Raw genomic sequence first — 16,815 nt, forward strand, 5'->3', positions numbered from 1 at the left:
GCTTTAAAGTAGTTAAAGCTACGAATTTCGCAATTTGCTATGTACTTTAGTGTACTATTTTAAAATAAGGTTGGTTTTTAAGCTGCAAGTCATATGAATCTCAAAAAAAGTATATTATTAACAATCTCATCTCCATAGTTCACTAGTTTCTGCAAATCAGATCTGGTAACTCTGTAGGCCAAGTACTGTAGGACTCATACACAATGTGTGTGGAAGCTATTAGTCTCTTTGAAGAAGTCATCTCGACAGGATCTTCCAGCTCCAGCTATAAAACTTCACCACACATGGATCATCCTGGTACATCAAACGGTAAGAAATTACTAAACTGTGCAAAGTTTTATGCCAGAACATTTGTTACAGAATTGTCCCTGTCAGGGACAATTCAGTCCCTGTCCTATGTGTACCCCATCACATAGTGACGGAGTATGTGGGAATAATTTTGTTGACACTGTCCATTTTGTCAATTCTACAACAGCAGATAATACGAATTCCCAGAGATATTTGTAACTTGAGATACTTGGTTTGGTTTGGTTAAGTTACGTTAGGTTAGGTTAGGATAGATTAGGTTATGTTAGGTTAGGTTATGTCAGTCTAATCTAACATATCATATTTATTCATTACTAACGTATTGCCAGGAATTTTTGTGAAGCTTGTGTAGCTTGTAGTAGCTTATGGTAATTAGACGGACCCCTTTGTAACCTTGTGGAAAATTGAAACAGAAATTTCCTTAAGAACTTTCATATATTAATACATGACTTCTTCTGAATGAAGATGTATTAATATAAGGAAATTTGTTTCAATTTTCCTCCGTGGTCTGAAACTGTCATATATATATATATATATATATATATATATATATATATATATATATATATATATATATATATATATATATATATATATATATATATATATGCAAACAAGCCTGAATGGTCCCCAGGACTATATACAACTGAAAACTCACACCCCAGAAGTGACTCGAACCCATACTGCCAGGAGCAACGCAACTGGTATGTACAGGGACGCCTTAATCCGCTTGACCATCACAACCGGACAAAAGGAAGTGATAGTCGAAGCTATTTGAACCACTTCCCCGCCGGCACTCAGATGGTAATCTTGGGCATAGCATTTTATCAAATCACCTCATTCCTTGGGGCACACGTGAGGAACACAAATGCAAACAAGCCTGAATGGTCCCCAGGACTATATACAACTGGAAACTCACACCCCAGAAGTGACTCGAACCCATACTGCCAGAAGCAACGCAACTGGTATGTACAGGGACGCCTTAATCCGCTTGACCATCACGACCGGACAAAAGGAAGTGATAGCCGAAGCTATTTGAACCACTTCCCCGCCGGCACTCGGATGGTAATCTTGGGCATAGCATTTTATCAAATCACCTCATTCTTTGGGGAACACGTGAGGAACACAAATGCAAACAAGCCTGAATGGTCCCCAGGACTATATACAACTGAAAACTCACACCCCAGAAGTGACTCGAACCCATACTGCCAGGAGCAACGCAACTGGTATGTACAGGGACGCCTTAATCCGCTTGACCATCACGACCGGACAAAAGGAAGTGATAGCCGAAGCTATTTGAACCACTTCCCCGCCGGCACTCGGATGGTAATCTTGGGCATAGCATTTTATCAAATCACCTCATTCTTTGGGGCACATGTGAGGAACACAAATGCAAACAAGCCTGAATGGTCCCCACGACTATATACAACTGAAAACTCACACCCCAGAAGTGACTCGAACCCATACTGCCAGGAGCAACGCAACTGGTATGTACAGGGACGCCTTAATCCGCTTGACCATCACGACCGGACAAAAGGAAGTGATAGCCGAAGCTATTTGAACCACTTCCCCGCCGGCACTCGGATGGTAATCTTGGGCATAGCATTTTATCAAATCACCTCATTCTTTGGGGCACACGTAAGGAACACAAATGCAAACAAGCCTGAATGGTCCCCAGGACTATATACAAATGAAAACTCACACCCCAGAAGTGACTCGAACCCATACTGCCAGGAGCAACGCAACTGGTATGTACAGGGACGCCTTAATCCGCTTGATTAATCAGTTGCTTTGCATGTTATCCCTACAGACAAAAATCAGAGGATACAACTGACGATTTACTATAAAACCAGAAAAACGGCCAGCCTACTCATGAGAAACTCTCCAGACACAAAGCAGAACGCTTTAAAAGAGACCAGCGTCGTCTATGCCTTCAAATGCCCACTTGTGGACTGTAAGCTCCAAAAAACCCAGTATATAGGCAAGACAACAACATCTCTTTCTAGGCGTTTAACGATGCATAAACAACAGGGCTCCATTAAGGAACATATAATCTCTTCCCACAATCAAACCATCGCCAGAGAAATCCTAGTAAACAACACAGAAATCATCGATAGATACAGCGATAACAGGCGGCTTGACGTTTGCGAAGCACTACACATCAAGAAGTCAACACTAGCAATCAACAGCCAATTAATGCACAACTATATTCTACCCACCTCAAGACTCCGCTCCAATATAGAAGCATCAAGAAATATGGACCAATAGGCTTTCTACAATCACTTCCATTTCAATACCCATTGTTTCGTGTTCTGTCTTGTGTTGATGAAATTAATACCCTATTAATGCCACCTCTTGTTCTGTCTTGTGTTGATGAAATTAATACCCTATTAATGCCACCTCACCCCATCCACCTCACGCAAATGTAGATATAAACAAAATCGGAGATGTGTAAGTTCTATTCAGTTATGTATTTGTAAACTAAAGTCTTTGAAAATGTAATAAGTTTTACGAAACGCGCTCGTGTCGCGTCAGACTAGAAATAAAAATGAATTTTTGAGAATTGATTTTTTAATTACCTCCAACAGTGAAAAGAAATGTACGAAAGATTGAGAAAATTCGTGTTAGAATTATTAATCTTAATTTTTCGGTCATATTTAATAATATATGTCTACAGGAAAGACTGCTACCAAAATTTACTAATATATATATATATATATATATATATATATATATATATATATATATATATATATATATATATATATATATATATATATATATATATATATATATATATACCTCTAGCTGGAAGAAGGGGGACCCATAGCCTCGGAGGAAACCACGCATAACGCATTAGAGGGAATGTTTAGATCCCCCGCATTAGAGGGAATGTTTAGATCCCCATTGATATATATATATATATATATATATATATATATATATATATATATATATATATATATATATATATATATATATATATATATATATATATATATATATATATTTTCCAATAATATAGTATTTGCTTGAAATTAACAGCCTGGTCAATCAGGCTGTTGGATGCAACTCCTCTCAGTTGTGTTATACGAGTTACAGCCTGGTTAATCACATCCAAAATTAAAGTTATTTCCAGATGCAGTCCTAAAATTTTTAACATTGCTATCACTAGTGTTAATGTAGATTATTTCATAATTTAAATAATATATTTAATTACTGTAGTACATTTCAACAACAATTTAGCTTATAATTTTTGGATCATAGGTGATTTGAATATAAGTATTTTATTAGAAATTATTTCCTTCAGGTCTTCAGGGAAAATTCTTGAGGAGATGCACGAACTGCACACAATGTGTGCATGTCCGAAGCAATGTTTGCAAGTTCTGCCAGTGTGACTTGCGAGACAGTAGAGAATTAATGAAGAAAGAAGAGGAAGCCCATTTTCTACTTAAAGGCAAGAAGGCTTTAGAACGAAATACAGCAAGCCGGGTTCTACGAAGGATTGAAAATCAGGTATTGAAGCTTGTCTACATCTGTTGTATTCATTTGTATTCTTCTTATGCTGAACTTGCTTGATAAGGTATAGAATCAACATGAATAATACTGTACAGTACTTACTATTTGTTTATTTATTTGTATACAATATATCACACTGGGATTATGAGAGTACATAGCATTGATGTTTTTACATTCTTGTAAAGCCACTAGCACACATAGTGTTTTGGGCAGGTCCTTAATCTAACAGATAATTTCAAATAGGCAATTTAGAGCAAAATTGGAAAAAATTGGCTGGTACATTGTAAGAAAGTTTTACAAAGATTACTATGTACATTAAAGTAAAATTTGAGGGTTATCAACATATAAATTGTAGCATAATTTGAGGAATATTTCAAGGTATAATATAGTAAGAAATGCATTCAATATAACAATCATGATATAAGGTGATAGCAATGATTACAATGGAAAAGTTGTATGGTTTAGGCACATATATTCTGGCATTGGGTTTCATAAGATACAGTGCGAGTTTAATGCACTAGTTAGGAAACTATCAAGATAAAATTAGGTACTTTTTGGTTTTATTTTTTAAAATGGCAGAAGTTGGACAGTTTTCAAATTTGTTAGCGAGTGAGTTCCATAGACAAGGTCCCTTTATTTGCATAGAGTATTTACACAGAATAACTTTGACTCTGGGGATATCAAAGATATTTATTTCTGGTATTGTGATTCTATTATGGGTTCTATTGCACATGCCCAGCTATGCTTCAAATATTTATTTTGTTGCATTTTCCCAGATAGTGTTATTGTTTAAACATTATTTGCTTTTCAGCTAACATATCTGCGTGACTGTGGGTATGAATCAATCGTTATCTATTACAAGAAAGGACCAGCACGGGTGACACATGGTATCCTACCAAAAAACGTAATAAAAGACAGGCATTTCCCCTCTGAATCGCAACACTGAGGCGCTGACACAAGAAACTTTTTGCTCTCTCGTCTTTTGTAGCGCTGATCAAATATATATATATAATATATATATATATATATTTATTATATATATATATATATAATATATATATATATATATATATATATATATATTTATATATAATATATATATATATATATATATATATATATATATATATATATATATATATTATATATATATATTATATATATATTATATATGTCGTACCTAGTAGCCAGAACGCACTTCTCAGCCTACTATGCAAGGCCCGATTTGCCTAATAAGCCAAGTTTTCATGAATTAATTGTTTTTCGACTACCTAACCTAAATAACCTAACCTAACCTAACGTTTTCAGCTACCTAATCTAACCTAACCTATAAAGATAGGTTAGGTTAGGTTAGGTAGGGTTGGTTAGGTTGTCGTGACGTTGAACCCCGGTTCATTCCGAACACAGCGAATACACAACACATAACACCTTGCCTCAGCAACCGTTACTACCACCTATACTCCTACACACACCAGACCCTTGAGGCGTACCACTAGGTTTGTACTGGAACACAATGAGTGAACATATGGAAGGTATTTAAAGGCCGTCGTGTTTTGTCATTTAATTACAAAGAATAGACTCTGATAAATAATACTATATTAATTAACATACTCTATTAGGTCAATACACTTCCAATACCCATAGACCACTTGACCTCCGCGATCACCACACACACTCGTAACTTCCGCCTAAGTCCCTAATACGGAATGATTACTACAACGCTCCACACCCGGTTAGTCTTACATTCAATACTCACATACTGCAGACTTAACTTGATCACTAAGATCACAACAGGCTCTCGCATAGCTGTCTGCTACACTTCGCTGCTGCCATAAACGGAGACCTCGAAGGACTTGCTAGTTCCACTTCCACAACCAGACTCACTCCAGCCCACCATGGCCTCAATCATTTCACCACTCCTCTCAAGGAAGGTATAATCCGATTAACCTTATCCCTAGAGCGGTAACCTTGATCCTAGAAGCCTGACGAAGAATAATTCCTCTTTCCAGGAATTAGTAATTTGGCTAAACAGCTTCGGTCTTAATCCATTGACCTTTCTTAGATATGTGATCCATAGTCTGTCTACTTACATGTACTTCCACTCATCATTCGTTAAGTGCTGTAGTAATGATCCTCTAGCTAATAATTCCTACTAACTTGTGGATTACAACACCACTCCCCTCCTTAAACACGCATATGTCCCCATAAGCATCATTGCAATGGTTCCATTAGTGCAAGGACCTGGAGGATGCGCCCACCATATGTGTACAACTAAAAAATCATCCAATAAGTTCATCATACACACAATGAAATAAATTAAAATTTTCCCCGACATAACTCTCAACACTTCTCCAACATATACATTATATTCACATCATAGCACAGGTAAAATAGTCTGTAATAATTTTTCCCATCTCCAACAATGCACATATACCTAAACTGCTGACATATAATTACATACAAACATAACCATAAAATTACATGGACCAGAATGCTGGCACTTACAGAAATGACACTAGTCATTAATATATACACAACACATATATATCTAAGGTTCTTCATCCTTAGCAACAAGTTCATAATTTAACATCTTGCCCTGTACTGTTGACATAAGGGCTTAAAATGATCACACAATGTTTCACTGGCCTCCTCCACAATTGGCAGCATCACTTCTCTTGTCTTCGTGTCCCATGGTTGCTAGGTCATAGATCCTCCATGACCCAGACAAAACCCAGGCTGCCCAGCCTGGTGAATGTTGTCAATGTCCCATCGTTGCTCTGAGGTAACGTGATCCTGGCCTCCAGAACAACGGAGATTCCTACCCCAGGGTCATGTTCCCTTGGGTCTGTGCTGACGTCTCGTTCCAGGGCACCAATCCCAGAACGCTGTAGATCCCTCACAGCTCTCTGGTCTAGGCCCATCCGCCCAGAGTGTGTCCACCTGTATTCACACCTTCCCGACCGCTGTACCTGCAAAATATTCCCTCGGAGCCCCCTGGCTCGATCCCATTATTACATAATCCCCTCGGCTCCTTACTCTCTCCCCGTATATAGCCTGAGCGCAGCTGCAAAGCCATTGCAGCTTGCCCTTATCCCTGCTTTGATGTCAGGGGGCGAATTTCGCCTATAACGTCACGTTGGCTTCACTTCCACCCCCCTTTTTTTCTAGAATAACTGAGTGTAGCCTCATAGCTTCCCTTCTACTCTACCTGAAGCTCTGTGACATGATCCCGGGGGATCTTCTCAAGCCAAACACTCAGTAATGGTGCCGATGAGGTAATATACAGTATATACATACACATACATTATCACAATAAATACCTCATTAAAATAATTTCACAACTAATGTCACTAAAGCATCATACTGCCACTGGCTCGCTTCTAGCGAGATTCCTGTAACAACTTAATTAATGAGAAATTAGTATATCTACTTGGCTCGCTCACTGCAACCATCAACACCTGAAATTTTGAAATTCTACCTTGTAATCTTATCCATAAGACTTACCCACTCCGACATAATTAATTAAAATTTTAATGAGAATAATGAATTTTTATTAGTCTTTTATGAGTTTTGCTAGATATATCGACTTGGCTCGCCTACTGCAGCCACAAACTCCTGCAATTATCCACATTTCATCTTATCCATAAGACTTACCCACTCTGACACACCATCACCTCTGGTCATCCCAACCACTGATGACCTCATTATAACGCCACACATCCCCACAACCACTTCCTGCGTCCTAACGCACCGACCTTGCTACGCCAATACTCACCTTACCGACCACTACATGGCGCCCCTGCGCCACCATATACTCCACAACACCACACTCCATACCAGGCGTCCAAACGCCACTACACTACACCACCCAAAGGCGTCCCCAACGCCCTCAACAACACCCGGCGTCCCCCACGCCCTCAACACCACACACGGCGTCCCCAACGCCCTCAACACAACACACGGCGTCCCCAACGCCCTCAACACAACACACGGCGTCCCCAACACAACACCCGGCGTCCCCAACGCCCTCAACACAAAACACGGCGTCCCCAACGCCCTCAACACAACACACGGCGTCCCCAACGCCCTCAACACAACACCCGGCGTCCCCAACGCCCTCAACACAACACCCGGCGTCCCCAACGCCCTCAACACAACACACGGCGTCCCCAACGCCCTCAACACAACACACGGCGTCCCCAACGCCCTCAACACAACACCCGGCGTCCCCAACGCCCTCAACACAACACACACGGCGTCCCCCAACGCCATTACCACCACAGGCATATGCCTTGCGCCAGAGCGCATCAAAACACCACGAGACGTCACCACCAATAACACCACCAATAAGTAACCAGACGCCACACACACTCCCTTTTCTCTCGTAATCCGTTAATTACCTGACCAACACTCGTCAGGCATAATTTCTTGTGTAGTGGCCACCCGCCACACTCTACCACCTGCGTTAACATACTTCAACGCTAATGTCTACAATACACCCAGTGTTACAACAACCAGTTATGCTACACATGTTACACCTTGGCGCTACAATGCCAACAATGTCATGCACTATACTACATCCATGATATCCACAGTGAAAACATGCACATTTCACTACAGTAAATACTATGCATTACGCTGGCGTCTAATAAGCCACTACACATGCATTACACTACACACCACATGCATTACACTACACACCCCGGCGTACAAACGCCAATACACAACCATGCACTACACCCGGCGCCACACACCCCCACCAACGGGACACGCTCCCCGTGTCCCACGCTAACACTCTCCATAATGCTACCTGCACCCACAAAAAAATCTCCCTGGCCCTCTCCAGGGTACAGTAGACGGCGAACCCCAGACGTCAAATTACGCGTCGCTCGCTATGCCAAGGCGTCCATAATTCACTGCGCCTATTTTCTGTATCTACACCTGACAACGCCGGAACTCGCACAGTACTTTAGGTAATATTTCATTATCCTTAAAATATTCGATTTACACGTTACATGAAATTTAATTAACTTTAAATTACGTAGTTTACACGATTAATTTCTCCTTAGCAACGGTTTCTCACTATTTCCGCCTTACCAACGATATAAAACAAGCTCCAAGGTGCGGCTCGCTTGGCCCGCACATGGCCGCACATGGCCTACGCTGGCTCACATTCACCCGCGCTAGTTTACCTCGCCACGCTGTATAATCCGCACTGCGAACACTGTATAATCCACACTACGAACACTGTATAATCCGCACTACGAACATTGCACTTGTTTTGGATCCCGATGCTTCAGTGGTCCAGACTTGCCTCTTAGCCGTCTCTCTTTGCGGGAATCTGGAAAGAAAGAAATAAACCCCACATGTGCCCCACAATGGCCTAGTCCCTTTAATTAACTAACTCCTCTGCCCTGGTCTCACCTGACCCTTCTTTCCTCCGTCTAGTAACCCCCATTCTCACCACAACCCGACGTCTACCATTTCCCGAACATTCCCTCACCAACTAAACCAGAACCACACTTTCTACATCTCGCACAGTGTTCCAAAACCTATTTGCGCTGCCACCAAATATGTCGTGACGTTGAACCCCGGTTCATTCCGAACACATAACACCTTGCCTCAGCAACCGTTACTACCACCTATACTCCTACACACACCAGACCCTTGAGGCGTACCACTAGGTTTGTACTGGAACACAATGAGTGAACATATGGAAGGTATTTAAAGGCCGTCGTGTTTTGTCATTTAATTACAAAGAATAGACTCTGACAAATAATACTATATTAATTAACATACTCTATTAGGTCAATACACTTCCAATACCCATAGACCACTTGACCTCCGCGATCACCACACACACTCGTAACTTCCGCCTAAGTCCCTAATACGGAATGATTACTACAACGCTCCACACCCGGTTAGTCTTACATTCAATACTCACATACTGCAGACTTAACTTGATCACTAAGATCACAACAGGCTCTCGCATAGCTGTCTGCTACACTTCGCTGCTGCCACAAACGGAGACCTCGAAGGACTTGCTAGTTCCACTTCCACAACCAGACTCACTCCAGCCCACCATGGCCTCAATCATTTCACCACTCCTCTCAAGGAAGGTATAATCCGATTAACCTTATCCCTAGAGCGGTAACCTTGATCCTAGAAGCCTGACGAAGAATAATTCCTCTTTCCAGGAATTAGTAATTTGGCTAAACAGCTTCGGTCTTAATCCATTGACCTTTCTTAGATATGTGATCCATAGTCTGTCTACTTACATGTACTTCCACTCATCATTCGTTAAGTGCTGTAGTAATGATCCTCTAGCTAATAATTCCTACTAACTTGTGGATTACAACAAGGTTCGGTCATATATCTACGCTAATTTTAACTCCAATAAAAAAAATTCACCTCATACATAATAAAATGGGTAGCTTTATCATTTCATAAGAAAAAAATTAGAGAAAATATATTAATTCAAGAAAACTTGGCTTATTAGGCAAATCGGGCCTTGCATATTAGGCTGAGAAGTGCATTCTGGCTACTAGGTACGACATATATATATATATATATATATATATATATATATATATATATATATATATATATATATATATATATGTCGTACCTAGTAGCCAGAACGCACTTCTCAGCCTAATATGCAAGGCCCGATTTGCCTGATAAGCCAAGTTTACCTGAATTAATTTATTTTCTCTAATTTTTTTCTTATGAAATTATAAAGCTACCCATTTCATTATGTATTAGGTCAATTTTTTTTTATTGGAGGTAAAATTAACGTAGATATATAACTGAACCTAACCAACCCTACCTAACCTAACCTAACCTATCTTTATAGGTTAGGTTAGGTTAGGTAGCCGAAAAGTTAGGTTAGGTTAGGTTAGGTAGGTTAGGTTGTCGAAAAACAATTATTTAATGAAAACTTGGCTTATTAGGCAAATCGGGCCATGCATAGTAGGCTGAGAAGTGCGTTCTGGCTACTAGGTACGACATATATATATATATATATATATATATATATATATATATATATATATATATATATATATATATATATATATATATATATATATATATATATATATATATTATATATGTCGTACCTAGTAGCCAGAACGTGCTTCTCAGCCTACTATGCAAGGCCCGATTTGCCTAATAAGCCAAGTTTTCATGAAGTAATTGTTTTCGACTACCTAACCTACCTAACCTAACCTAACTTTTTCAGCTACCTAACCTAACCTAACCTATAAAGATAGGTTAGGTTAGGTTAGGTAGGGTTGGTTAGGTTCGGCCATATATCTACATCAATTTTAACTCCAATAAAAAAAATTGACCTCATACATAATGAAATGGGTAGCTTTATCATTTCATAATAAAAAAATAGAGAAAATATATTAATTCATGAAAACTTGGCTTATTAGGCAAATCGGGCCTTGCCTAGTAGGCAGAGAAGTGCGTTCTGGCTACTAGGTACGACATATATATATATATATATATATATATATATATATATATATATATATATATATATATATATATATATATATATATATATATATATATATGTCGTACCTAGTAGCCAGAACTCACTTCTCAGCCTACTATGCAACGCCCGATTTGCCTAATAAGCCAAGTTTTCATGAACTAATATATTTTCTCTATTTTTTTCTTATGAAATGATAGAGCTACCCATTTCATTATGTATGAGGTCAATTTTTTGTTATTGGAGTTAAAATTAACGTAGATATATGACCGAACCTAACCAACCCTACCTAACCTATCTTAATATGTTAGGTTAGGTTAGGTACCCAAAAAAGTTAGGTTAGGTTAGGTTAGGTAGGTTAGGTAGTCGAAAAACAATTAATTCATGAAAACTTGGCTTATTAGGCAAATCGGGCCTTGCATAGTAGGCTGAGAAGTGTGTTCTGGCTACTAGGTACGACACATATATATATATATATATATATATATATATATATATATATATATATATATATATATATATATATATATATATATATTACTATATTTTGGTAGCAGTCTTTCCTGTAGACATATATTATTAAATATGACCGAAAAAGTAAGATTAATAATTCTAACACGAATTTTCTCAATCTTTCGTACATTACGCTTCACTGTTGGAGGTAAATCAAAAATCAATTCTCCAAAATTCATTTTTATTTCTAGTCTGACGCGACACGGGCGCGTTTCGTAAAACTTATTACATTTTCAAGGACTTTAGTTCACAAATACACAACTGAATAGAACTTACGTATCTCCGATTTTATATCTACATTTGAGTGAGGTGGAAGGGGTGATGTGGCATTAACACAAGACAGAACAAAGTGTGGTATTAATAAGGTATTAATTTCATCAACACAAGACAGAACAAGAGTATTAATAGGGTATTAATTTCATCAACACAAGACAGAACACGAAACAATGGATATTGAATAGAAGTGTTTGTAGAAAGCCTATTGGTCCATATTTCTTGATGCTTCTATATTGGAGCGGAGTCTTGAGGTGGGTAGAATATAGTTGTGCAATAATTGGCTGTTGATTGCTGGTGTTGACTTCTTGATGTGTAGTGCCTCGCAAACGTCAAGCCGCCTGCTATCACTGTATCTATCGATGATTTCTGTGTTGTTTACTAGGATTTCTCTGGCGATGGTTTGGTTGTGGGAAGAGATTATATGTTCCTTAATGGAGCCCTGTTGCTTATGTATCGTTAAATGCCTAGAAAGAGATGTTGTTGTCTTGCCTATATACTGGGTTTTTTGGAGCTTACAGTCCCCAAGTGGGCATTTGAAGGCATAGACGACGTTAGTCTCTTTTAAAGCGTTCTGTTTTGTGTCTGGAGAGTTTCTCATGAGTAGGCTGGCCGTTTTTCTGGTTTTATAGTAAATCGTCAGTTGTATCCTCTGATTTTTGTCTGTAGGGATAACGTTTCTATTAACAATATCTTTCAGGACCCTTTCCTCCGTTTTATGAGCTGTGGAAAAGAAGTTCCTGTAAAATAGTCTAATAGGGGGTATAGGTGTTGTGTTAGTTGTCTCTTCAGAGGTTGCATGGCTTTTCACTTTCCTTCTTATGATGTCTTCGACGAAACCATTGGAGAAGCCGTTATTGACTAGGACCTGCCTTACCCTACAGAGTTCTTCGTCGACTTGCTTCCATTCTGAGCTGTGGCTGAGAGCACGGTCGACATATGCTTTAACAACACTCCTCTTGTACCTGTCTGGGCAGTCGCTGTTGGCATTTAGGCACATTCCTATGTTTGTTTCCTTAGTGTAGACTGCAGTGTGGAAACCTCCGCCCTTTTCCATGACTGTTACATCTAGAAAGGGCAGCTTCCCATCCTTTTCCATCTCATAAGTGAAACGCAGCACGGAACTCTGCTCAAATGCCTCCTTCAGCTCCTGCAGATGTCTGTCTGACATCAGGTACCTGTGTAAAAATGTCGTCAACATACCTGCAGTATATGGCCGGTTTCAAGTTCATGTCGACTAAGACTTTTTGCTCGATGGTACCCATGTAGAAGTTTGCAAACAGGACACCTAGGGGAGATCCCATGGCGACCCCATCTACTTGCTTATACATGTGCCCATCCGGGCTCAAGAAGGGTGCCTCTTTAGTACAAGCTTGGAGTAGTTTCCTCAGAATATTTTCTGGTATGTCAAGAGGAGTACAGGCTGGATCACGATACACTCTGTCGGCTATCATTCCGATTGTCTCGTCCACAGGTACGTTGGTAAACAGCGATTCTACGTCCAACGAGGCTCTTATCCCTGTGGCCCGTGTGCCCCACAGTAAGTCAACAAATTCCTTTGGAGACTTCAGGCTGAAGGCGCAAGGAACATAAGGAGTCAGCAGGCCGTTGAGTCGCTTCGCCAGTCTGTACGTGGGTGTGGGTATCTGGCTAATGATTGGCCGAAGTGGGTTTCCAGGCTTGTGCGTCTTGACATTTCCATACGCATATCCAGGTTTATATTCCCCAATGATCTTTGGCAGGTGGAGTCCGGATTTCTTGGCGTTCACAGTTTCGATCAGTTTGTTGACCTTTGCTTTTAATTCGGCTGTAGTGTCCTTCGTTACCCTTTGGAACTTAGTTTGGTCAGAGAGTATGATGTTCATTTTCGCCAGATATTCGTCTTTTTTAAGAATGACATATATTGGCGACTTGTCACCTCTCCTGACAACTATCTCCTTGTTCTCACGAAGGCTTTTAGCTGCCGCTTTTAGTTTATGCCCATATTTAGGAGAGTGACTTGGTCCTCAGTGAGGGACCAAGTCACTCTCCTAAATCTGGGCATAAACTGTCATGTTATGTCCAGACCGAGTGAGATGGCCCGGAAAGTAGAGTTGGAAATTCTGTTGGACGACATATTCGACCTCGAGACACAAAAGAAGGTCACTACCAAAGATACCTTACAAGCAGAACTTATTGCAGAAGGAGGAAAGAATCGAGGCAACTACAGAAGCACCATACTGTCCCCCGAGCTTAAAGCGGTAGCTAAAAGCCTTCGTGAGAACAAGGAGATAGTTGTCAGGAGAGGTGACAAGTCGCCAATATATGTCATTCTTAAAAAAGACGAATATCTGGCGAAAATGAACATCATACTCTCTGACCAAACTAAGTTCCAAAGGGTAACGAAGGACACTACAGCCGAATTAAAAGCAAAGGTCAACAAACTGATCGAAACTGTGAACGCCAAGAAATCCGGACTCCACCTGCCAAAGATCATTGGGGAATATAAACCTGGATATGCGTATGGAAATGTCAAGACGCACAAGCCTGGAAACCCACTTCGGCCAATCATTAGCCAGATACCCACACCCACGTACAGACTGGCGAAGCGACTCAACGGCCTGCTGACTCCTTATGTTCCTTGCGCCTTCAGCCTGAAGTCTCCAAAGGAATTTGTTGACTTACTGCGGGGCACACGGGCCACAGGGATAAGAGCCTCGTTGGACGTAGAATCGCTGTTTACCAACGTACCTGTGGACGAGACAATCGGAATGATAGCCGACAGAGTGTATCGTGATCCAGCCTGTACTCCTCTTGACATACCAGAAAATATTCTGAGGAAACTACTCCAAGCTTGTACTAAAGAGGCACCCTTCTTGAGCCCGAATGGGCACATGTATAAGCAAGTAGATGGGGTCGCCATGGGTTCTCCCCTAGGTGTCCTGTTTGCAAACTTCTACATGGGTACCATCGAGCAAAAAGTCTTAGTCGACATGAACTTGAAACCGGCCAAATACTGCAGGTATGTTGACGACATTTTTACACAGGTACCTGATGCCAGACATCTGCAGGAGCTGAAGGAGGCATTTGAGCAGAGTTCCGTGCTGCGTTTCACTTACGAGATGGAAAAGGATGGGAAGCTGCCCTTTCTAGATGTAACAGTCATGGAAAAGGACGGAGGTTTCCACACTGCAGTCTACACTAAGGAAACAAACATAGGAATGTGCCTAAATGCCAACAGCGACTGCCCAGACAGGTACAAGAGGAGTGTTGTTAACGCATATGTCGACCGTGCTCTCAGCCACAGCTCAGAATGGAAGCAAGTCGACGAAGAACTCTATAGGGTAAGGCAGGTCCTAGTCAATAACGGCTTCTCCAATGGTTTCGTCGAAGACATCATAAGAAGGAAAGTGAAAAGCCATGCAACCTCTGAAGAGACAACTAACACAACACCTATACCCCCTATTAGACTATTTTACAGGAACTTCTTTTCCACAGCTCATAAAACGGAGGAAAGGGTCCTGAAAGATATTGTTAATAGAAACGTTATCCCTACAGACAAAAATCAGAGGATACAACTGACGATTTACTATAAAACCAGAAAAACGGCCAGCCTACTCATGGGAAACTCTCCAGACACAAAACAGAACGCTTTAAAAGAGACTAACGTCGTCTATGCCTTCAAATGCCCACTTGGGGACTGTAAGCTCCAAAAAACCCAGTATATAGGCAAGACAACAACATCTCTTTCTAGGCATTTAACGATACATAAGCAACAGGGCTCCATTAAGGAACATATAATCTCTTCCCACAACCAAACTATCGCCAGAGAAATCCTAGTAAACAACACAGAAATCATCGATAGATACAGTGATAGCAGGCGGCTTGACGTTTGCGAGGCACTACACAACAAGAAGTCAACACCAGCAATCAACAGCCAATTATTGCACAACTATATTCTACCCACCTCAAGACTCCGCTCCAATATAGAAGCATCAAGAAATATGGACCAATAGGCTTTCTACAAACTCTTCTATTCAATATCCATTGTTTCGTGTTCTGTCTTGTGTTGATGAAATTAATACCCTATTAATACTCTTGTTCTGTCTTGTGTTGATGAAATTAATACCTTATTAATACCACACTTTGTTCTGTCTTGTGTTAATGCCACATCACCCCTTCCACCTCACTCAAATGTAGATATAAAATCGGAGATACGTAAGTTCTATTCAGTTGTGTATTTGTGAACTAAAGTCTTTGAAAATGTAATAAGTTTTACGAAACTCGCCCGTGTCGCGTCAGACTAGAAATAAAAATGAATTTTGGAGAATTGATTTTTTATTTACCTCCAACAGTGAAGCGTAATGTACGAAAGATTGAGAAAATTCGTGTTAGAATTATTAATCTTACTTTTTCGGTCATATTTAATAATATATATATATATATATATATATATATATATATATATAATATATATAATATATATATATATATATATATATGTATATATATAATATATATAATATATATATATTATATATATATAATATATATATTATATATATATATATATATGTGACAATGTCAGACCACGGAGGAAAAATGAAACAGGAATTTCCTTAAGTACTTTCGTATATTAATACATCTTCAGAAGGAGTCACTCCTTCTGAAGATGTATTAATATACGAAAGTACTTAAGGAAATTCCTGTTTCATTTTTCCTCC

At 39.8% G+C, this 16,815-nt stretch overlaps 1 protein-coding gene across 1 annotated transcript in view; it reads left to right on the top strand.

Moving 5' to 3' along the window:
• Positions 1-203: 203 nt before the first annotated feature.
• Positions 204-16,815, top strand: part of LOC123772599 (uncharacterized) — a 27,522-nt gene continuing 10,910 nt past the window's right edge. Inside the window, exons 1-2 of the mRNA XM_069303694.1 lie at positions 204-309; positions 3,617-3,822. Coding sequence (XP_069159795.1) covers positions 204-309; positions 3,617-3,822 — 312 coding nt within the window. The remainder of the gene's footprint in view (positions 310-3,616; positions 3,823-16,815) is intronic.

Source organism: Procambarus clarkii, chromosome 50 (assembly GCF_040958095.1).
Source record: "Procambarus clarkii isolate CNS0578487 chromosome 50, FALCON_Pclarkii_2.0, whole genome shotgun sequence".
Classification (NCBI taxonomy): Eukaryota; Metazoa; Arthropoda; class Malacostraca; order Decapoda; family Cambaridae; genus Procambarus; species Procambarus clarkii.